Source organism: Lagopus leucura, unplaced genomic scaffold, assembly GCF_019238085.1.
Source record: "Lagopus leucura isolate 7727_CA_CO unplaced genomic scaffold, USGS_WTPT01 Super-Scaffold_1, whole genome shotgun sequence".
Classification (NCBI taxonomy): domain Eukaryota; kingdom Metazoa; phylum Chordata; class Aves; order Galliformes; family Phasianidae; genus Lagopus; species Lagopus leucura.
Window position 1 is genome coordinate 10,623,421 of NW_024962250.1, and position 24,697 is coordinate 10,648,117.

At 39.5% G+C, this 24,697-nt stretch overlaps 1 protein-coding gene across 1 annotated transcript in view; it reads left to right on the top strand.

Moving 5' to 3' along the window:
- Positions 1-23,301, top strand: part of LOC122180905 (cytochrome c oxidase assembly protein COX16 homolog, mitochondrial) — a 37,614-nt gene extending 14,313 nt beyond the window's left edge. The window contains exons 3-4 of the mRNA XM_042872875.1: positions 9,923-9,985; positions 22,337-23,301. Coding sequence (XP_042728809.1) covers positions 9,923-9,985; positions 22,337-22,453 — 180 coding nt within the window. The 3' untranslated portion in view covers positions 22,454-23,301. The remainder of the gene's footprint in view (positions 1-9,922; positions 9,986-22,336) is intronic.
- Positions 23,302-24,697: the final 1,396 nt, after the last annotated feature.

Genomic DNA, 24,697 nt, shown 5'->3' on the forward strand with positions numbered 1-24,697 from the left:
TTTCCTGCCATCCATGCTATGCTATGTCTTTTTGAAAGGATACCTTAATGAGCTTTGCTGAATGAGAAGTGGCTTGTCTTTAAGAGGCAGAAAGGTGATGTGTTTTTAGTACAGATTGGAAATAATTGATTTAAAGATTCATGGGCTTAATATCTGACTAGATCAGAAGCTGTGATTCCTCTGTTCTGTGGCTGCCTGGATGTTTATCACTGCTGGCCTGAAGGCCCTTCGTGTGCTTAATATTCTGCTTTAGGCCAAGCTCTCTGGTGCTAGAGATTTTATGGTGTTGCGTAGCTTGTCATTTATTAAGTATATAGAAAACCTTTTAGGCTTGGTTAAATATATTCCTCGATCTATATTAAGTGAGATGTGATCTCCCTTAGGTGAGCTGGTGAGTACAACCTCCAAGGCTTCATACAGAATGACTGTAGAAGTAGGGATGCTTTCTGGTACCTTCTGGTTTGGTCAGCACGCCCTTACCCAGGGTGTGGAAGGGAGTTTAAAGGCACATTTTATTTGTCTGGGAAATTCCTCAGTCTTTCCTGTTGTGGCTCTGTAGTTACTGTTGCTCTAATTGCTGCCCAGTGTGAATTCCCCTCCTAGGCATTTTAACCACCTTGCGTTTTGATTTATTTTTTTTTAATTTTTTATTTCAGAAGTCTAATTCAGGCTGTGGATTTTGCTGCACAACCAGGTGCTAGCTGCCTGTAAATCTCCTTCTGAATCTTGAGATTTGTGTGCCAGCAGAGTGGCTGTTGCTATGTTGCCTGTTCTGAACAAGTAAATGTCAGATGGCCTGGTGTGTTGTTCCAGCTTTCTTGTATGTGGATGCACTTAGAAGATTGCCATAGAGTGAATACTTCATGTGAGGGCTCTTGTGTTTCTGTCCAGGAAAACGAGGACACAATTTCTGTCCTACCTGGCATATCTTACTTGGAAGTTCTCAGTAAAGGCTGCTTGCTGCGTATGTTCTGGATGGTTGCACACAAGGTAACTCTATTTGGATGGCTGACAGTCCCAGTGCATGTATATTCAGCAGGATTTCCAATCATCTAGCAACTGCGTCAGAGCTGCTGCATGACTGTGCTGCCCAGCATCTGGAAATTCCAGGCAAGTGGCCAAATCTTTCTTTTCTTTTTTTTTTTCCGGTTTGGATTGAATTTCTGGGTGAAAAAAAGGGCTGCATCTAGGGAAAGCTGGACATCTGGCAGATTTATCTCAGATTATTGAGCTTCTCTGTGACAAAGTATGAAATAGAATGCAAGTATTCCGGGTTCCTCATTTTGAAACAGAAGCCATTTTTCCATTTCATAATTCTTTATGGTCTTTCTTTTCTCTTGTCAAGATTAGATTCAGATGAAGAGAAGACTGTTAAGTGGAGAAACTCATTATAGTGCCATTGCAAGTGGAACTAATTTTGGTATATAAAGTGTTGATAGATTTCAGAATTTTACATTTTATACCTCGCTAAGTATTCTATTGTTTGTTGTTTGTTTTTTTTTAAATCCTGTCACATTGACACGATTAATTAGTGGTATTTTTAGCCATGCAATTGGAGGGATTGCAAGTGTGTAATTCAGATTCAGGTAGTTTTTGGCTCAAACATAACATCCAGCTGTTTTCCCCTCACCTCCCACAAGCACCAGGAGAGCCTTGCAGTCTCTTCATGAGGCCCTGGCAGTGGAATCAGCAGACTGAAACTCAAGTGGAAGGGCTGAGGTCCCAGTCCCCAGATCAGGATTTTCTGTTGCTCTTGACTTGTAGATCTTTACAGTTGTTACCAAGAAGGCATTGAAAACTCTTTACACCTGCAGATGCTCCCATTTTAAGTGTGGTCTCTAAGATTTTCCTTATCCTTTGTGTTTTGAGGCTGGAAAAAACTCAACTCACTTGATTCTGTTGCTAGCTACTTCTGTGTGGCTGAAACAGCAGAACCCAAACTCGTATGTGGAATACAGTTGCTAATGAGAAAACACACGATCTGTATCTCTCCAAGTATCTGTTACTACACAACACATTTATAGATTTGCTTGTGTTTAGATGGGTGATATATTTTCCATGGAGTCTGCACTGAGCCTCCTGTGTGTTGTGTCAGGCAGTGCTTAATGCCTTTTTTTTATGACATACAAAAATGAGAACAGGAGCGAGTGCTGAAATGAATGTTGTAGCTGGTATAACATGGCGTCTTGCCTCTCTGGAGTTGCAGGATGACAGAAGGTCTTTGAGTTTGCATGTAGTCCTAGTGCAGGCAAAACGGCAGCCTTGAGGTCAAGAAGTTCACAAGCTCTCTTTAAAGCCCATCCACTTCTGAACCCTTGAAGAATATACATGTTCTTACACAGCCTTCCGTGTTCTGTGATGAATGGGAGCAGGAGACTCTCATTTAGGTATTCCCAAAGGAACTTCTCTTTCTTCACTGATACAGGATGTAGAAATGCAAGCTTTGCAATACTGCATAGAGAGAGAACTTGCCCTATTATTATCTACAGTGCATGAATTAAAATCCTTCTCATTCATAATTCCCGTTGAACTTATTATAGTTGTTTTTTTTTTCATGTTGGATGCTTAGCCCTTAAAAGTACAATAGTAGCCAGAGGGCTTAGGGACTGCTTTCTGCACAGCTGTTGTTGAGTCCTATAGTATTTTTTTAGTTCTGGAAGCATTACATGGTCCATTTATGTTTTTCTCTGCTATAAATAGATACGTCACATTTGAAACAATACAGTAAGTAACAAGATCCAATTATTCGGAATATCTAATGGCAAATTGGAACTGCAAATTTTCATCTCGCATAATGGAAAACCAGTAACTTCATTAGTCATGTTTAATTTTAATTACTCCACATCTCATCATTATGGCTTCCTTTAATATACCCATCAGAACATCTGATGAGCCTTCAGCAGGTAAACATGCTCTTTATTTAAAAATAGTGGCAAAATATCTTTCAAAAGAAAAGAGTGCATGACATACAAATTCTGGTCATTTTATACGTACATTTGGAAGGCAGTAAGCTCTGTGCAAGTATAAGAATAGGATTTTTCTTTTTCTGTAAAACTTCACTAGATGTCAGTATGGAAAGTATTTTTACTGTAGGGTGGAAAGCTGTTATAAAGGCAGTAATTCCTTTAGAAAATGGATATTTAGGATGGTGGTTGTTAGAAAAACCTACGTTTTTTTCAGTACGTAATTTGTTGCAGAGATGGAGGTTGGAGAGAACAAAAGCCATTGCATGAAGTTCACATTGAATTCTGAAAGTTGTTTCTGTTAAAATACCCATTAAAAAATGCCAACGTTTTTACAGTACTTACAGAAAGTTTTGAGACTTGTAGCCAAAATCAATTGTTGAGGTTAAAACCCAGCAAAATATTTTTCTTTTGTTTTATATTGAGAAATATTTGGACTCAGAAGAAGACTTCAGTGTTTGTTTTCTTGCTGGTGTAGGTGATGGGTTGTTCGTTGGACTAGAAAAGCTTAGCGGTCTTTTCTAACCTTAGCGATTCACTGACAAACAGCGTGGTGCCAGGCTAACCAACGTGGCAGAAAATACATTCCAAGCTGCACGTGTCAGATTATTAGCAGCCGAAGCATTATAAGGAATTCTGGGAGGTTTGTTGAGGTGTTAAAAAGTGCTTGAAGGTAAGTTAAGGTGTGATAAAACTCGTATTAAATATGGTAAAATCTTTTAGTAGATTTTATGAATTTTTCATAAATTATACCCACTTTGAGGAGAAGAAAAGGAGTTACAAAGGCTTTTGTAACATTTCCTTTTTCTGGACTGATACCTTAAGGGCATTTAGTTTGTATTGTGTACTTCATACTGTTTAAGTGGCTGTAGTAGGACAGGTATTGCATACTAAAGAGGCTTCACAAAGGCACCTTGAGAAACATTCTTTATATTTCTGAAGCAGATATCTTGCTCCTCTTGTTGTTTTGCCTGTTAATGCTTTGTGGTGGCTGATTCAGCAAATTCTCCAAGCACATTCTTCCAGGTTAAGAGACCAATGGTCCACATTTCAGCCCAGAGGACTGAACGTGCTGCTGCCTTACTTTTCACCCCTTCCTGTAGCGACAGATTAAAGCATTAAATCCTCTGTCAGTAAAAGCAGGCTGAGCCATTTCTGTCTTTCTTGCATAGTTCACTCTGAGGCCTTGAACATATTTTTCCAGTTCACCTGGATGCTCTTACACTTTTGTTTCTTGTTCGGAAGAAACTAAAAAGGAGATTGGGGGGAAACTGCACCCAATTCTTGGCAAGTTCCTCCCTTTGTGCTCTTGGGCTACAGGGGAACCAGGATATAGTAAAGCTTGGGGGTGCCACCCTTGAGATCCCATACTGGAAAGTTCTGCCCTGCAGAGGTGGTTGGGTCTACGCTTAGGGCCGATGCATCCTCATGTACACAGCAAGATTTGGGTTTTCTTGCAGGGACCTTTCAGAAACACGAAGGGTTTTGCTGTTGCTTCCAGAGTTTTGTACCAGAAAGAGCAGTTTTTGTGCTGAATTTTACTGTGAAATGAAATTTATGGTGGCATATTCAAAGCCAAGGTCTAAGGTGCTAATTTATGTTTTATATATCAAATAAATGTGCACCTGCAAATCAAGCAGGATATGAAGGCATACCATTCATTGATTAAATGCTTGAGTACCTTTTTTTTCCCCTCAGAAATCAGAGCTAGAAAACTTTGTTAGCTGTGATGATTTTATATGAAAAAATCTAGATGTGCTTAAGTACTTGCTAATGAAAGGTTTGGTTTGGTCTCCATATTAACTTTGAACATAATAGCTTGCATTGTCCTTACATTATTATGTGAAAATACGTGGTCCAGAGTTTGAGATTGTAGGTGCTTTCTGTTTGTTTATTTGTTTTAATCCATCTGGAAGCAAGCAGAAGATTTAGATTTTGAGAGATTACTGGCACATCATGTACCAAAACTGTGGGAACTGCTTCTGTAATAAGATTTAATATTGCTCCTTTGGAAATGTCTGCATTGATTTCTGTCAGAGGCAGGATTAAATATATATAGTTCTTGTTTGTCTGTCTGTGTTCTATGCAGATCTTATGAAAGAGTCAAAGGATGTGAGCCTGAGTGTTGGATTTGTTCTCAGTATCGCCTCAATATGCAGAAGTATTCCTGTCCAAGCTTGAGCAATAGCCTTACATACATGTTTTCTGTGTATTAAAAATTCGGAATAAAGTAATTAAAGGCTGCTGGGAATGCAGGCACATGTAATGGTATGTTTTCCCTTGCCCCTTGCTCTTGCTGATACTCTAACCTTCATTCTCTTACTGTCTTTAGCAGAATGACACTTAGCTGTAGATTACAGGCACTGCCCTGGTCCTGGCATGTGTCGTCTCATGTCCACAGCTGCCCAGGCTGCTTAAAAGCCACAGGTTGGAATATTTGTGACACAGACTTGTAACAACTTATTGGAGTCTTTCCTCAAGGAAAATTTATGTTGCTCTGCTTAAGACTGCTAATTTTCCATCTAGAGGAGTTGACATGATCTGTGGATTTGAAGATAGTATTCTATGGGACAGCCTGAACTGGTGGTTTTTGTTTTATACTAGGTTTCAAAAATGGGTGTGGAGAACAAACTGCAGGATTTCATGCAAGCAGTCAATTTTGTGGGCTGTGTTGTGGATGCTGCAGGAGAATTGTGGCCCATCTGTTTATGCTGGTGTGAGCAGATGGGGAAGAAAAAAAAAAGCTTAATTCATGTTCATTAAATCCTATCCATTGCCCTTCCCGTTTCTAAAGTAAAAGCTGAAATCTTTCAGTGGGATATTATTTTGTGGAGAACTGGGTAAGAAAGAGTACCCATGTTTTAGTAAAAATAACTAACTAGTTTTAGGGTAGACAAGTTCTGTCTTCTGGAAATGTTTGCTAGAGGGAAAGTTTTCTGAGGCTGGAGTGCAAATATTTGGTCAGGCCCTGGCCACCAGCGTATGGCTGATGTGAGAGGGGCCTGTTGAGGCACAGGGCTCTCCTCATGGCATGGCTGTCCTTTGACAGCATTGCTGTGTAGCATGAGGGAGCCCACAGTTTTAGAAGATGTTCTGTACTCACAGCTTGGCTTGCCCTAAAACTCCAGCCTACAAATAGTGAGAAGGTATGGGTAAATAAAGGATAACTATTGTGAAGGTTGGCTGTCTGAATTACACACCCGGGCGTGCATTTGTTCTGGGTGACAGGATGCTGCCTTGAAAATCAGAACGTGGATCAATTCATTGCTGTCTGAGGACTGAATGGAGGATGACACTGCTCAACTGCTTTAATGCACTGACAGGGGGTAGTGGTGGTGTTCTTTGGGCTCCTTGCTGACAGAGCCATCCTTTGGGTATCTCTGAGGTAAAATAAGCGATGTTCACAGCTCTCGGTCACTGTATTTATTATTTGCTTCTAAACCAAAATGAGCTGTGGTCACTGAGGACCAGCACAGAGCTGTTAGCTAGAGAATTTTTAGTAGTTCTTAAGTTTATAACCATGCCAGGAATATTTGTGTCACAAATAAAAAATACCCTTTACCCAAGAGAACACAGGGGCTGGCAGCTTCTCACAGCACACTGCAGAAGGCCCCAACCTGGTAGGGGTCGTGGGCTTGAGGTGTTCCTGCCCACCTTGAAGAGATGCTCCAGCTCTGCACCCAGAGCCAGGCTTGGAGCTAATTTGAACTGAAAGACTGGAACGTTAGCCTTAACATGAGAAGTGAGCTATCTTCTAAAAGGATTTTAGAGACTTACAGCTTCAAATAGCTGCCTACTAAGATTTCTAGGCATATTTTTGTGATTTGCTGCCTGAAGTTTTTTGTTTTGTTTTGTTTTGTTTTTAAGTCTTTCTCTTTGATAATCTTGAGAACCTTTGGAAGTTTAGTAAGGGTAAATTTGAAGGTACGGGAGCTTGTGAGACAAGACAAAATTATAGTTCGATAACTTTGCTCTTACAGTTTGTGTTGAGATTTGTCTGTATACCTACCCTTGTGTTTCCAAGAAATGTAATGCAAAATGAACTTGTATAGAGCAACATACTTTGAGAAGGTTTCACGCACGTTGCTATGAGCTCTATGCAGAAATGGTAAGGGGTGAACACATTTTGGGGAATGGTATCTTTAGTACAGATGTCCAAGCCTTGCTGGTGGCTTCTCATGAAAGCTGTCCAGATACTTTTATTGTGCCTTTCAGTAGCTTTTCAGCAATAATTTCAAGATATGCAGTAATTAAAAAAACAACATGCATCTTTGAATTCCATTTTTAGTGACAGAGCTTGGATTTAAATAGATCTTAAAGGAGTATCGGAGATTTGGCCTGACAAGCAATAGGCTGGTGCAAATGGATGTAGTCTTCTGTTCCTGACTGCCTCCTAAATGATGGTGCAGAGGTTACTGCCAGTGCCAGGCTGTGAGGGCATTTGGGCTTTGCCCTTTCCCATCAGCTTTATCAATGGGGATTTGTATTCACAGCATAGCTGATGATTCATTTCAACACGTGGCTGAATACTTATAGCTCTTTCAGCAGCACGTGTGTTGGCATGGCAATCAAAATGAAGCAAGATGTGCTTGCGCTTGGCTCTTGAGGAAGGTGTGTGATGTGTGGCACTTCTCTGGTTCTACCCACACTGTGAGTGTTCCTGGTATAATCTGAGATTGTGGTTCTTATTGATGTTAATCTGCCTTTTCAGAATGGCAGTAGGACTGTTACGTTTCCTTTTTTTCTTACTGTACTGTCAGAAGGATTACGCAGCATGGTACAAGTGCTGGGAAAGCAGAGCTTCAGAGCACACTTTCCTTCAACTACCCTGTTAGTTCTAAAAATTATTTGTGACCTTCTGTTCAGATTTGGCAACTGCAAAATGGGGCTTTGCAGCCAAGGCCTTAGAGCACGTGTGACTCGACTTCTGAGCACAGTCAAGTGTGTTTTAATTATACATTATAGGTAAGTATGTAGGGAAAGGTAAAGATAAGAGGAAATACATCTTTGCTCCCTGGTATTTTTGTCCAACTTCAAGCGAAATACCATGTTCTGCAGGTTGGATTTGAGTCTTTTGTCGACTTGTCAAGTAAATATTAAGCCCTTGCCAAGATGTTTGCATCATTTGCCCTCAAGATAGGGTTTAATTGCTATTTTTTTCAATAAATTAATTTGCTGAATAAAATTTGTGCTTCTAAAGAAGTAGATTTTCTTTGTTTCTTGTTTATGGGATAGTGGTGTTTTTTTCTGAGAAATTTAAAACATCCTCTTTCATTTTTGCATTTTTGTCAGTATTACAAAGATAATGTGGAAAAGTTACAAGTTCTGGGATGTCTGGGATGTATCTGCTTTAGCCAGTCTTCTCGCTTCACAGAGGGAAGAATAAATATGGAAGGAAGTGTGAGGACAGAAGGACCTTCACTGCTCGTTTCCCTTCACCTTGTAGGAGTTAAGTTATGGCTGCAGCTAATTAAGTAAAGATGCTGCTCCAACCGTGTTATCTCAGGTGTCTTATTAACTGAAGGGAGAACGTAGGAGGAAATGAAACTCCCTCCTTCTTGCTTCTTCACCTGCTGGAGCATTTATTTCCCCTTGTCCATATGTGTGCTGTGAGAACGCTAAGCGTAACAAATGGTGTTTGCATTTAGTTCTGAACGCACTGAGGTCCGCGATCGCTCTCATCTCAGCAAACACGGGCTCTGCAGCCTGCCTGGCCGCCCAGCAAGGTCCCACTCTGTGCCTGTGATGGATGGGTTTGCTGCTCTAATGAGGCATGGCTGTTGTTGGAGGTCACAGTCACAGAAAGGGAGAGGCAATCTGTCTGCAGTGAAGGGCAGTTCTGTGCAGGCCTTGAATACCAAGGCACAGACATAGCGTCTCATTTTTTATTCGGTGTAGGAGACCAGTATAGGGCGGAATCTGAAGGTAGAAGCCAGGCGAGTTGTCTAACTTGTATTCCCTCCTTTCTAGACTCATTTTAGACTTTCAAAGCCAACGATGATAAGGATAACTGAGCACTTTTCAATCAGATCAAGAAGTAGCAAATTAAGAGTAACAATTTATGTTGATTGAATTGTTCATAGTTGGACTAGTGAACCATAGCTGTAGAACTGAATACATTTCCAGTCCCCTCACACATCTATTGGTTTAACAGCATTTGTATTTAAGGTCTAAAAATGAGAATTATTTGTCGTGGTAGATTTGATAGTCTAACTGATTAGCCTAAAGACTGTGTTTGAGTACTGCACATTTGGCTGATTTCTGTTTGAGGAGAAAGAAGATAAAACACTTTCTCTAAGGATGAAGAATGTTTCTGCTCTCAGGCCTTTTAAGAAAGGCTTAGGAAGGGGAGGGATGAGCACATCTCCCTCTGGGCTCAACTGCATGAAATTTATCCACCGTTGTTCACTCATATTTCTGTTCTTGGGTTTGTTCTTTGACTAACTGTAGGTTGGCAGTAATTGCCAACATTGTTGGTATAGAATCAAAGCTAGGAAAGAGCAATGTGTTCTCCAGAAAGTTGGAAATTTGATTTATGTGTAGACTTTGTAAAGCAGAGTGTGTTGTATGCCTGTTCACTGAACACACCATTCAGGAGTAAAATATGTAACATGAAAGCAGTTTTTTCTTTGTTGGTTTTCTTTTGTTTGTTTAAGGCTTTATTTACTTCAAAACTGTTGATCTGAACAGTTTCAGGTGGAAGTATCTAATGTTGTGCAAGTATGGGTCTAATTACAGATGTGCTTCTGGTTTGATATGAAAGTTTATTGACTTGTCTCTTTTCAGCCCAGTTCATCATACTACTGCCTAAACAAACAGCATATATTTATAGGAGAGGAGGGATTTCATGTACTGATACTTACATTATATGAGGCTTAAATTTCTTTTTAAAAAAAAAATCTTAAAAGCAAACTTTATTTATATATATATATAAATATATATATATATTTGTTTTACAGGTTGATCCTGCTTTGAAGGAAAAATTGAAGCAGAACAATGTGACGTTGGAATCTGAATATAAGGTAAAATAAATCTGTTGCTTGGGGCTCATAACCTTGGCTCCCCTTTATTACCCTAGCTGCTGGTGGGGTGGGTCTGTCCCTATCTAAAATTAGATCAGCCATCTGCCTTGGACTCACTGATGTCCAATAAAAATAAGGTTTTATGTAAGGGAAGATTTTTGAACATGCAGTGCTTCTTTCTGAAAACAGCTTTACTTTGATGTCCAGGTGCCTACAAATAAATTTGACTATGTGTGTGGTTTACCTGGTCTATAAAAGTAGAGCTGATGCTGGGCTTAGATGGTATGATTATGTGTATATGTCAACACTTCTGCTACATAAGTTTTGATGCTCTTTAGCCTGAACAGTGTACTTGATATGCTGCCTCTTACCGTTTTCTTGCTTTTTAAACTTCTGTATAGCTTTCAAACAACCGTGATTACTTTCTCACCATTTCAGGAAATTTTATAGAGAAATATTTCTTTCTTTCCTCCACAGTACATTTTCTTCAAATATTACTGAGCTTCAAAATAGCTATTTTGTCCAGTTTAATATTTAGAGTTTCATAAATCTTCAGGTCTGCAGAAAGCCTTGTTAGGAGAACTGGAAAAAGGCTCCTTGTATCCAGAAGCAAAGCATAAAGCTAATTCAGATAATTTTGATGTTTTAAAATTGCAAATCAGATGTCTAGTCAACACTCTGTCTATCACCGTGGTCTTCCCGGTGATTATGGCATTCAACATTCCTGTCACAAGCCCTTCAAGAGCTTGATTGCACCCATAGCTCTCACACTTAAGTGTCCAAATGGTGGTATGTGGTCTTGCTAATAAAACCTTTCTATTACATTACTCTTCTGTGACTCATCTGTGAAAGAACTCTCAACCTTTTGCACTTTTACCTATGTAATTTTGCAGAGCATCTGCCTACTTGCTAGACTTATGACAATGTTTTACCATTACTGAAAATAATTTGGAGCTGTGTTCTATAACAAACTGTGTTCTTTGGTGTGGGAAATAAAAAGTTTTGATCTTTAAGTACATGTGGAAAGCTCAAGTGGAAACTCAACACATACAAATCCAGTCAGTTCTGAATGCCTCTGCAATTACTCTGCATCTCGTTTTCCATAGAATATAAGTGTGTCCACTCTGATTCATTTATATGGAAGAACCACAAGCAGTAAAAAGAACCGCATCTCTATTTTACTTGCTGCCTAACCACAAAATCAACTGATCTGTATTCAGATATGCTTAGATTTCTTTCCAACAAGATAAGTAAATAGTTGAAGGGTAATATTTAAATGGCCATAATTGCATCAGCTTTATGGAGAAATCAATGGTAATAGGATGTGGCCCGCATAACAACATATTACAAGCCTACTCAGGTAATGAGGTTCCTTCCTGATGGACAGAAGTGACAGAAGCAATCTTACTTTTTCTTAATTTAAACTGCTGAGAGTTCTCATGCTGAAAGTTTTCCAAAGCAGTGCTTGGGTTCTAGGGAGGGCAGACCAGTATAGGAAAACAAATGGATGTGAATTTCCACATAATTAGAAGAGATCCAGATCATTGTTTTGGTCTCCGGTCTCAACGTGTACTTTACTGTGAGCGCTGACCCGCAGGCAGGAGGCATACTCATTCCTTGCTTCAGTGAAGCTGGCGGAACCACCAGCAGTTCGGCAGTCAAGCGTGTACTTCACGGCCTCTCTGTCACTATTTGACAGTTTTAATCAATACTTACTGCCTCTCTATTCTGATGGACAAAATCTAACCAATCACCGAGTTACCGCTGACATTTAGGAGAGCACTTTTCTGCGGACCCCATGTGGTCCAGCTCTTAAGAACATCTAATTCTATATTTAGGTCACATTGGAGGATTACACTGGTGGCTGTTTCTAAATTTGGTGTGATAAAAGATCAAGGGCAGTTTCAAAAAAAAGTTGCTGTTTTAATATGTGAAGCCTTATTTTATGATATTATAAGCATTATATCTGCAGCTGTTACTGAGGGGACCAAGCCAGCTCTTCTGAAGCATGATTGCTTGATGCATGCAAATGTCCATTGCTCTCCCCTCACAATGACTTTTAAAGTTATCTTCTTGCCCTTACAAAAGTCTACATTTTGAATATGTACTGGATTCTTTTAGAATGTAATAATTTCTGCTTAAGGATATACCTTTATTGAATTATTACAGACGACAACAACAGTTCTCCTATTTCATGCCTGTTGAAGTCTGCACTTTTTCTTCAGTGTGATGTGGTGGTGATGAGAAAAGATGTAATCACAGATACAATCAACTTACAGCAAGAAAATTAACAAAGATGTTTTTATCATCTTGTTTATTAACTACTACTCCCTCAATCTAAACAAACTTTACCATTTATTCATATAGGAATGTTTTTGGAAAGTGTGCTGATTTGAGCAAGATTGTATTTGCATCTGAATTATGTACTCTTATGTACTCTTATGCATTTCTTATATCTGAGATCTGTTAGTAATGCCATTCATTACGAGATTGTACCTCATAGGAACAAGCTACCTTTGTGTGTGTTCTCTGTTGTTTAGGCATTCCTCTCACACACTTCTGTGTCCTCATCCAGCCAATTAGTCCTTGCTGCTCCCTTTTGCCTAATAAATCACAGCTCTGTCCACTAGTGTCACTGGTACTAATAGAAATGTAGTTCTGCTGCTGAGCTGTGCCTTGTAGAACACACTGTAAAAAATGTCAAGTTCTTGACCTGTGACAAAAGTCTAGAGTATTGTATTTGAAAGTGCAAAAAGACTGTTTGGAAGAAAGGGGTAAAGAACTGATTATGGTGATGAGTAACAAACTTTTTGTGGATACCTAACAATCAGAATATATTCCTTGTCATTGTTTAAATGTGATGCCAAAATTGCATTCCTTATTTTGGCATTTTGTTTCTGTACTTTTGTGAAAATAGCGATGTAGTAGACAGTAAAAAAAAAATGATCCTGCTTCAAGTCAGTCACATCGGACCCTGAAATAAAGAATTGTTGTTTAGGGTTTTTCAAGCAAAAAACCCAACAGCCAATAACAACCTTAAGAAGAACATATTAATAACCTACAGAATTATAATTTTATGATGGAAAAATCAGTTGAGTTTAAACCAGATATGTTTTTAACCAGCAGGAACTGAAGTACAGTTAAATAATGTAAAATTATTGCTGTGAAAATAGTAAATGAGAAGGTAGAGAAGATTGATAAAAGGACATCACAGAGTTTTCTTTTAAGTAAGTTGACAGGTTGACATATCTAGGCAATACTGAGTTCTTTTTTCAGTGATCTGGAAAGAACTGTAAAATCATTACTGATGTACAAGTGACACCAAAGTATTGAAGTAGTCAAAGCGTGGCCAGGAAGGTGCTGGGACCTCTTCAGCATTACTTGGTAAGCGGGGCCCATCAAATGAGCGAAGTACTCGTTAAAAAAGCCTCCCTTATCTGTTAAAAAAATGGAAATGCAGGTCAGAGTGGACTGTGATGAAATGCAGCAACTCTGGAAAAGATTTAGGAGTCAGTGAATGAATAATTCAGATTGATCTTCCATAGTGGTGCTGTGGCATAAAGAGCTAATTCAGACTTTATAAATATAAACTGGAATGGCAGATAGTAGGAAGAGATGACTTTTACTTCTGAGTGTGTTATTGATGAAGCTCGTGCTCAAGTGCAATATCCGCTTCTGATGTCCACATCTTGAACAGGACTTTAGTAATCAAATAGGTTGCAGAAAAAGCTGAATATGTGCACTTAGGGCTTGAGAAAATGCCTCAAGGAAACTTTAAAGATTTGAATACTTTTGAAAGTGCGTAAAGGAACGCTAGTTGTATATAAATACCTTCATTAGAGGAAAGTGCCAGCTATTGAAGAGTTCTCTGGTGCAACAAAGATAGTAACAAAGGCCATTATTAACAGATAGGAACATCATTTGAACATAACAGGAAAAAAAAAAAAAAAGTCTGGCTTACAGAACATTAAATTGCAAAATTTTAAAGTTTTCCTTCAACTGGTTGTGAACTGTTGGGCTTGGCACAGGATAAGTGAGTAGAGTACAGTGCTGTGTGATTGTCTAGAGAACACTACTCCTGGTTTAATGTATCTGAGTGGTTTGCAGATTTTGTTCCTCGTAATTTGGTAGATCAAATAAAGGTCAGTGTAAGCTCTGAATGGACATCTCACTGTTTGTGTTGAGAATTATAGCAGAGGTATTGCAATGGCAGCGCTGAAATGTTTATCCAGGACAGTTAAAAAATCAAAATCAGAGGTATGGTGGGGTGGTTTGGAACTATAACCTGTGTATTTACTGTCTTAAGAGTATTCAGTAGATACATTAGAGGTACGGATGGGAGGACTGTACTGGAACATAATTCAGCAGAGGCTGAAATCTGCAAGCATCTTGTTGGTTCCCTGGTTGATACCAGAGGATTACTGACTTTGTTGTTATTGTTTGAGAATTAATGGATTGGCCTGTTTGATTGATTTACCTCAGTGTCTGTGAGCTAAATGCTAGTGGCTATGTATCTTGAGCTGTTTAAGAGATGTTAAAAATATTGGAGAAGAAAATCCACGCTGGTTTATGACACCAAGTGAGATGAGATGTTCCTTCTTCCTCTAAGCCCTTCCCATCTTTTCTTTGTCAGAGTGTTGTTAAGCAAAGCTGCTCCAGACAGTCATGGTTCTGCCTGTCTTCCAGGTTGTACATTGGACAAGCACTGGATGAAGCTGTTTGCATTTCAGTTACTCCAGTGTAAACTGAATTGGGGACTCTTTTTTTCACTGTAAGTCCTCATCACTTCTGGTTTTGTAGAGAAGGACAAAGTGGTGTTAGCTTGCCATAGAGACTGCCGTGGACAAGACAAGGGAAAGATTTTGGTTAAAAATACCTTGCACTAGTAGTTTTATTCTGAGTGTGTATGCAATCCATACCCAAGCAGTTTTCTCCTCCTTCTTGCACTCTCAAAGCTCTAGTGCCTCAAAATGTGATTAAAAGAAACGGAACAAACAACAACAATCAGATAAAGGTGGAATTTAGCGGTGGATGGAATAGGGTCTTAGGAAGAGGTGCTGTGAGAAAGCTTTCATTCAGAAAGAGACACATACCTCCTGAGGAAAGCTCACAGGACATCACTTCCCACTGGCCTTATTTCTCGAATTCATCTTTGCAAACAGTCCTGTAATATTTTTTTTTCTACTCATTTTTATAGCATATCTCTTTGCATGGGATTCTCAGTAGGTATGAACTGTTTCTTTATGTGTATTGCATCTGCATGTTTCTTAGCCCCGTAAGATGATGATGATTTCTCATAGGTAAAAACCAAAGTAAGGCAGCTAACAGTGCAGTCTGGCAGCAAACTGGCCTGCAATGTACACATATGTTGAACAAATAATCTCTTCTCCTTTTTCCAAAGTAGACATCTTTGTAACTGCCTGCATCCTTGTGTGGCTTTTTAACCCAGAAGAACAGAGCAGCTCTCATCATGTTAGGGCCAACTCTGTGTGTTCTCTGTCAACAAAAGTTTTTTGTTTTTAAAAAAAAGAGTAGGGAAAGTGACATCCACACAGCACAACTGAATTTGTTCATTTATGGTCCTAGGGGAAGCAGCTATCTCCCAGGCAGCGCTGGGAGTGTTCTTCTGAGGAGCTGACTATGTAGAAATGTAAAGCACATCTGTCATTACTGGGCCTCCAGTGGGGAATTGCTAGATCTTTGGTATGAAATAACTCTAAAGTAGCTTTTAATACAGTGTATGGGAATTTAGCCATGCCATTGAGGCTTTATACATTCCTTGCATTTACTGCTTCTGAAGTGGATACAGCAAAGCAGATAGTGTTTATGGAATGGACAAAAAAAGAAAAGGGAAAGCAAAACTAACATGAAGTGGCCAATGAAAAGCCACTTTGCCAGGTCACTGAGATGAGAGCTTCCTTAGAAACTATCTGGAGTCTGGAAGTCAAAGAATACTGTGACTGCCAGATGATGCCCATATAGGCACTCCAGCTGTTTGAAAGACTTCAGAAGGTTGCTAGTACAGTTCTCACATGCTTTTTCCTTACTTTTCAAATTACTGTAGACCATCTTTATGTAGCACTTAAACAGTACAAACATACTGTGCATTGTAAGTTACTGACAAAGAGTGGGATGCTGTATGTCTTAAGAGACGTATTGATCAAGCAGGAGAATGAGATGGTGCTGGAGACTGATCATGGATACTGGCAGTTTTTAATGGAATAATCAGGTTCTTAATAATTGAGTGGTCACGTTCCCTGTTTAACCCCAGGCATTGTGATGTGTCTGGTCAGAGTTGAGTTTTGTTCATTGAGCAGTTACAAGGCTGAATGAAATGCCGTTAATGTTTTTGATCTGCGGTGCTCTGTCCTCTCATGGCATCTTCCCAGCAGGTCACTGAGGCAGGCAGCGTTCACTGTGCCATCTCACAGCTCAAAAATGAAAGTGGAGGAGGTTCAAACCTGAAACATACTCCAACCAAAGTAATACCCCAGAATTCACCTCCTAAAACTTCTTCTTTATTCTTGGAAAAATTCAGATAAGTGCTTCAGTCATTCTCAGGTACAACATTTTGAGGGCCCATTGATACAGACGAATTGAATGGTGTATTTTCAAGCTACTTGTTTACTATGCTGTCAGCAGTATTGCTGAGAAGTATCTTTACTGACCTTGGCAGTACAGTGGGGCACCAGCACCCATATCAGTGTCTTCATCAAACATCTGCCCAATAACACAAATCAAAAGTTGCCATTGATGTCATTAGAAAAACTATTTTTGACTGGAAGGATTGAAGTTGCTCTGCTAACAGCTGACCAAAGCCATAGTTTTTCAAAGAGAAAAGCATTCTGCTTAAGCATATAAATTGACAAGCGAGTTCTGGATGAGAGATGTGTTGAAAATCAGCAGGAAGGTATAGAAGAGAAAGGAAGTTGTAAAGAACAGCATCTCTGTGTGCTGCCTGAGCTGGCTGAGGCCAGGATAGGGGCGGTGCTGTGTGCGACACAGGTTGAAATCAGGAGCTTGGAGAGCTACGCTAGTTAATGCAGTTGGGTGCTGATTTGAAAGAGTGTGTTACTTTGAGGTAGTCATGTAAAGGCTTCGATTGAAGTTTAATTTGACATTATTGTTGTATAGTTATTCTAGTTGTTTCTTTTCTGATTTCCACACACTGGTGTTAGTTTTGCAGTTTCACAGCACCTGATCATTTCTTCTGCTGGTGGTCTCTTAGCCCTTTCCCTCTGATATTCATTACAGCTTTTTTTCTCTCACATAAGAAGCCTGTAAAAGCCTAGTTTTCATATCTCTTCAGAGGGAAAAACACCAGGTGGGACTTGTAAGTCCAGTGTATTTCAATCCTTGTACAATGCTTTTTGGTTTAGATGTTCAAGAGGTTTTGTTGTTTTTTTTTTTTGTAATTGTTAGGCAGATACGTTTTGCCAAACTTTAGATACACATAGTGAAAAAATAGTTCACACTTGAAAGTGTATTTATAATCCAAGTAAGATACGTGAAAGAAACCTTCTCTGTGTTGCCAGCTTAAAAATTCAGCAGGCGTTTGTGGGCTCCAGACAGGGACAAGCTGTGGAAATGCATCTGCTCTACCTCCTAGCCACAGACCTAGAGGGTTCAGGAGTGATTTGTTGCTCTTACTACACTTCTGCACTGCAAAAGATCTTGGATCTCCTTCAGCCAAGCTCAGCTTTCAATAGTTGAAAGAGAGCTTGCACACATCCCAAGTGTCTGTCCCTCTTTTAGAGGGCTCTTCTGCAGAAACCAGGACAGACCTTTGCAGAGTTCATTATGATGCAAAGTTGGCAAGATAAGACACTTAACATCCAGAAATTTCTCACTGCTGTCAGCTTGGCTAAGTCTCCCGAAGTGTAAATTCATAAAATAAACCTCAGTAAGCAGCTTTTTACTTCCAAGCGCAAGTTAACCATAGCTTAATAAGACTTCCATATGCCAGGGAAGTAGAAGCCATGCTAAGTGTACTTCATTACTTAATTCACTGTGGAATTTGCTGAATTTTGGACGTTTGATTTTGCAGGTATAATAAAGAACTTGGGCTGTTCTTTATACGTTGAGTATTTCAGAGTTTCAATTTTGATGAAGGAAGAAACAGTAAAGCAAATGACCCATGCAGCTTGAGTTCTCTTGACTTCATCCATACTGCTCTGTAAATTCTTTGAGCCCAGAAGTCCATCGTGTGTGCTGTGTGAGTGTGATGCATACATAGCAAGTTATTTCGTGAGATTTAGTGTGACTTCCAAGATTTTCATATTAAGAGTAAAGGAGGAAGTCATGGCAAAGTTGTGTAACCATATAGTTCTAACCAACTACCTTAATTGTTTGTTTTATTAAGTAATTTGTATCACTGTAGCATCTTCACACGAGATTATGAGTGCACTCTGCGAACGTTAAACTTGATGATACCTCTGAGACGAAGGCAAGCATTTCTCATTCTTCAAATTGGGAAAAAAATGTAATAGACAATTTGGCATCGCAAATAGATGGCATCTATAATACAAATCCTTTACAACATTGCCAACTAAAGATATTTCTGTTCACTCTCAATCCTACGATTCCTTCTGCCATGCCAGTTGGAGTGTTTGCGTAGTCTTATGCTTAAATAGAGTTAATTTCTAAACAGTGTATCCCAATGTAGTTCAGTTTTTCTGATTGGGGCGCAGCCCCACAGTGCTGAATTGTCCAAAGTAAGGGGAAAATAACCTATGTGGAAAGAGCCTCTTAACCGAGCTCGTGCTAAGTTAATTGTTTGTGCTGTAGGTGAATAGCATTGGGTCCTACCAAAGGTAGCAACAAGAACTCTGTTGGTTTCATCTGTGTGGATTTTGCCAGTCTTCAGCAAAGCTAAAAAGATAATTAAACCTGTGGAGACTTAAATGCAAAAACTTCACATTTCTTCCCTTACTGAGCAAAAAATATTCTGGCCATAGCATTCAATTTCCTAATACACTTATGTATAACTAATACAAAAACTAAACATTCTCTAGTTGGAAAAAAAGAAAGGTACCTCTTTTTAATCTTAGGGATGCTAATTATAGATAATTAAATCACAGATAATTAAATATAAAATTTTGTTGCATCCTAAGCAAAGTGAGTGAAACCAAGATTTTATTATGAAAATGAGATGTCAGAGACATGGCTCTGGGAAACATGCTGTGGAAAAAATAATAATAAAGCCCGAGAAATGTGATGATAAACTTGAGGCTTTCAGTCCCTCTGGAGGAAATATAGTGTAAACCTTAACTCTGCACGTCTGCATCTCGGTGTCAGAATGGAGCTCTTCAGTCTATCTTTCATGGACTTCAAGCTGTTTTGACAGTCTAGCAAGAACAGCCAAGTTTAATGCATTTCTTTCATTGCTTCTCAGCCATAGTATGTTCTTCCCTGGCTAAGCTTTTATCTGCAAATGGGGTTGCTTACTATAATAATGGGAAATAATTGTCTCTTTGAGTTAGAGTTATTTCTTTCTGTGGCACTCGTCACAGAACTTATTGCAACGCGCTATGCAATAAACGGGATTTCACATGTAGGAAGCAGACTACAGCCAAACGTTTATTGCAAGTGGCAACTCTGAATTAAGTCCATCATTGCAGCAAGGCTCTGCACGTATTTTTGCCAATTTGGGTTTGTTGTGGCCTGACAACGATCCTGCAGGAGTAGAACTCAAACTCTTAAAAAAATTATTTTACTGTAAGGTTTACAGAGGATTATGGCTTTTACTTACTAACCAACCAGCCAGATATTTGAACCAGCAGCTCAGAAGTGAAGGCTTCTTTCTGTCCTCTGCGGTGCACTGGTGCCACATGGGCTGTTTAACAAAAGTTTTAAAAGTCAGCTGTGTTGCAAAGAGTTGAATGTTCTTTTTTGTTCACTGTGCCTGCCTGCATAACTGCATTTTTTCTTGGATTTACAGCTTCTGTCAGTCCTGTACTTTTAAGAGGCAGTTTAGCTGATTTAGGAAGTGAATCAGTAGATTTAATGGACTACACTGATCTTACTTTAAACAGCTAATTTTCATTATCCCTGGGGCTATTTGAGACGAGCAGGGAAAGTGGGGCTGGTCTGATCTGATTACATTTCATTGTAGTCTCCAATGATTGACTATTTAGTACATTTGACTGGGAAAAAAAGCTTTTCACTTTTAAAACTGCCAGACTGTATGGATTTAGTAAAAGCTGGAGATGGCTTACCATCTTTATGGTGAAATTAGGTGGGCACAGTACAGGGGTCTAAAAATAAAAAAAAATAAAACCAGTCCAGTCAGGTTCGCTTCATTTGGAAAGAAACCCTGCCATCATGCCTGAATTCTAACAGTGTGATGCGGCTTGGGTAGTCCGAAGAAGCTTTGTAGAGGGAAAGAAGTTACCTTTTATGTAAATACAAAGAAAATAAATAAGAAAAATGTTTCTTTCTGCATTCAGTAGACTCTTTAATTCTTTGTGTTTTAATTGACAAAAAAAGAACCGTACATATATCTCATCTGCGCTGTAGTTTGAGGCAATTGCATTTACTGCAGAGAGCTGTGGTAGCTTTATTCTGTCACTAGATCACAGTGTGTTTTCCAGCTGCTTTTACTCTTTCCATTGGAAGTTTTATAAACTCTTTGAAAAGCCATTGTGAATTTCCAGGGCAGATTAATACAAACTTTTGGTAAGGTTCTGCAGTATGCATCTCTGTCTTGATACACTTACGTAGTGTATCTTCGGGTTTTACAAGCTTTGTGGTATATATTTTAAATGCTGTTTCTTGTTTGGACTTTGGGAGCTGAGCACCCTTGGGAATAGTTTAGAACTTCACAGCTGTGTGGTACCTCTGTGCTTAATAAGATCAGCAGGCCTGCCATATGCTAAAGCACAAGGTTATTTTTAGTGTAGTTTCCTTGAAACTGCTATGAATCAGGTGTTAAAGTCTGAATTTGCAGAGTGGATAGTTGCTGATGCATGGGATGATGCGTCCCTTCCCTGAGCACCCTCCTTCTCCCTCTTCCTAGGTCAGCACGGATCCCTTCCAGCTGAAATCAAATAGCAGCTAGTTATAAGATGTATAAATAGTGAGGGCCATGCTTCAGAAAGACCCGTGCCAGCTCCACTATATGAGAAACTCAGCTGCTTCTACCTTGGGAAAGTCTGCTGTGTCTGTGTTCTCGTAGATCTTCTGTTGAGCGCTGCCTAATTTCTTTTGATATCTGACAAAACTTATTGCAAATTGTAGAAGTGGCAGAAAACTTTTATATAACATGAACTCATAGTAGCAGGTCTGTTATAGTTGTTGAATTGTTTTGCAGTTATTTTTAAAGTTCCTTAGTATTTGCATGCAAATTAAAGCAAATTAAACTACAAGCTCAAATTAAACTACATTGCTCCAAAAGCAATGCCTCCTATTTATTTCAGTGCAAACTACAGCAAGTAAAAAGAGCACAGTAACACTATTTGATAGAGCAAACTGTCATCTACAGAGCATTGGGTGGGGTTTGGCTCTGGGTCTGCACCTGCTAGGTGCTTCTGCATCTCTCCCAGACTGTGGAGGTGAGTTCCAACAGCAGCAGCTTCCTCAACAGCAGCACTTGATGCTTGAAGCTAGAGGGGCTCCTCTTCCTCCTTTTTGCTCTTCCCTCAGACTAGATAAAGACTGTGGTGAGTACCTCATCTGAGTGGGGATAATAGGAACAGGTAAGGAGATCATTTAAAATCTAACTAGTTTTTAAGTATATGCTAACAGTCTGGCCAGTAAGCACATCCTACGTACAACTTTGTGAGAGGCCTGTGTCTATTGGGTACCATATAAAGCTAGGCAGCAGAAAGCGTCGTGCACTTCTCTCCACTTAAAACTGCATGGATTTGAGGGAATTGCACTGTTACTGTCTCTCATAGTGCTGGATGATTCCTCTTTTCCAGCAAGATTTGTATCTGTGCTGACAGAATACTTGAGGTCAGCACTAAAAGTGATGCAGCTATACCAACGCTTATCGCTCCCAACTCAGGCAGACTTGCACATGAGGAACTGATCTGGAAAACAAGGTGAGTGAAGAAAGAATGAATACAAAAATGCTTTCAGTCATGTTCAGATGCTGTAGGTCTTCCTGTTCTACCTTTCCTTATCTGTTGATAAGCAGTAGCAGTAATGCCCACCTTAATCATTTATTAGCTATATGAATACTTCCAAATTATTTCTCTTTGTTGTTGAACAACTTTTGGAGGGTGGATGACAGTTCTTCACCCCGATGGTGATGCTGTGTCTTGCACAGATAGAAAACAGTTCAGATTAATGCATATTATAGATCATAATGCTTTTAAGGTGACACTTCTGTTTGATGTTTATCTGCAGAAATTGGAAAAATCTGACTTGGATAACTGGGAGAACATCAGAGGACCCCAGCTGTGGGAAGATTCCAGGACTGTTCAGAAGCAACGGCGAGAGGCTGCCCGTCTCAAGACAGAGTGATTGAGCAAGCCTGCTTTGCTGCCTACGGAACCAAGTCTCAGGCTGGAGTACCTTATGTTCTAAACCAGCATCAGGAACAGATTTGGGATGAAGGAATTGTCCTGAGCAATTCATGCCAATATGTATATAACTAAATGCGAGATCAAACCAAAAAGCACTATGTTGTATGAAGCTCTTTGTTTGCTTCTGTTTGCACAGAATTCCACAGGCTGTATATGAGAGTTCTCAATTAAAAAACAAAACAAAACAAAACAAAAAAACTGATTTTGGGAATATCACAGTTTTTCATTGTTTTTTTGACAACCACAGTTCAAAAGAGAGGTTCTTCAGCAAGAGTTCACATTTCAAGAGTCATTTCTCAGTGCCACAGTGAAAACAACAGTGCTGTCATCTTGATGTGTGTGACCAGATAAGTGCTGCTTTGGAGAGCCCCTGCATGACTTCAAGCTCTTAAGCTTGGCAGGGACTCCACAGGCATATGAACTGTTCGGAAACAGTGAGCTTGTTTTTGGCTAAATAATGTTCTTGTGTTTCATTTTCAGGAACTTGTCTGTACAGGAGCATGTGCAGAGTGTCAGCTGGTAATTGGTCAAGTAGCATTTATTTAGCTGTGGGCTGATTTTTTTATTAGTTTAACTATCAGTGTCTGCATGCAGGCAAGACCTTTGTGTTGGAACTTCTCAGCTTAAGTTACCAAGACGTGTGCAGTTTTCATGTGAGCAAGCATTGCAGCAGCATCTTCCTGAAGTACTGTGTAGTGGTAAAGGGCATCTTATGTGTATGATTACATGCCTATTTGTGCACATGCTCAAAAATGCTTACCTTTTGATGAATTATTCTGAAACATCTTTTTGTCTTTGCTGTTTATTTGCTATTAGAGGAGGATATGCTTCTTCAGAGGAGTAGAGCACTAGAGCACAAATTAACTGTAGATTCTGGATTCAGAGTATTCAGTGATGCCTATAGATAAAAACCTTGGGAACTCACAAACGTGTGGTTATTCTCTCTGCAGGGGATTTGTGAAATGCAATCGAAATGTCCTTTTGGACACTTTATTTAGGGGTAGATTCCTTGTGCTCATGTAAATCTTCCCTCAGCATGTAGTTTTTTCAGTCTCTTGTGATAAGGTCCAGTCTTTCAGGAAGCGAAAATACCTTGATTTTTGAAGAGTTTGAGGAGCAAGTCATAAAGCAGTAAGTAAAATGACTTCGCCACGTTTTCTGCAGGTTTTCTCCTGACAGAGTTGTGAAGACCATCAGAATGTGTATCTCGTTTGGAACAAGGCTGGAGCTGTGTGTTTGTGCGTTTCCCTGTGCAGAACCATATGTACCTTTGCTTCTAAGTAAATGTGCTAGCAGATAACCATGAGAGGACCAAGAGGAGCAGTACAAGACAAGGCAAATGTATATGCTATAAGGAAATTATTATAAAATTATTATAAAAACCAAGAATGTGGGGACATTAAGGTTTGCTATAACTAGAGAAGAAGGAACATTTCATTGTTTCTACATTCTTTTTTACCTGCAAGTTAATACGATGTTCTCAGGCGAAGAAGATATAAAATAAGCACAAATAAGGAGCAACTCAAACTACCTAGCTTGCTAAGCATCTTTTCAGCTCCTAAATTCAAATTCTGGTGCAGCTCCACTGGCAGCAGCAAGATTGATTGCTCAGAGTGCAGTAAGTGCAGTGACAGCCTTCCCTGAGCTAGAGCTCCTACTAACGCTAGCACCATGGCAGCTGCTGAGGTGCTAGCTGGGCCACTGGAATTGCTTCCTTACGTTGCATGGCATAGACCCATCTTAAGTGGATTCTTCAGATTCATTATGTCTATTCCAGAGGAAGTGTCTTCCTTTCCCAGCCTTGACTGAAGTTACCTTTATTTTGCAGATGGTGAGGAATCAGTAGCTTCCAGTTTTGCACACATTAGGTATGATACTACCCCTGAAATAAGCACGTAGCTTTCTAAGAACAGCACATAGGAGAAGTTACCTCTTCCCTCATGGGAAGAAGAAAAGATATTTCTCTTTGATGAAGCCCTTATGTGTATCACGTTCCTTCATGGCCAAATCACACACTGAAAATAACCCATGTATTTTTAGGAAATTGATACGAGGGGTATTTTGGGATCAGTAATCTTATTTTAACATTTCTGGAATGTGGTTGCAGTTAATTCTGTGGAGAACACTTTTAATGTTGTGATGTAGGACCCAGTTTTGGCTTTTGATATTTCTTTGTGGGTTG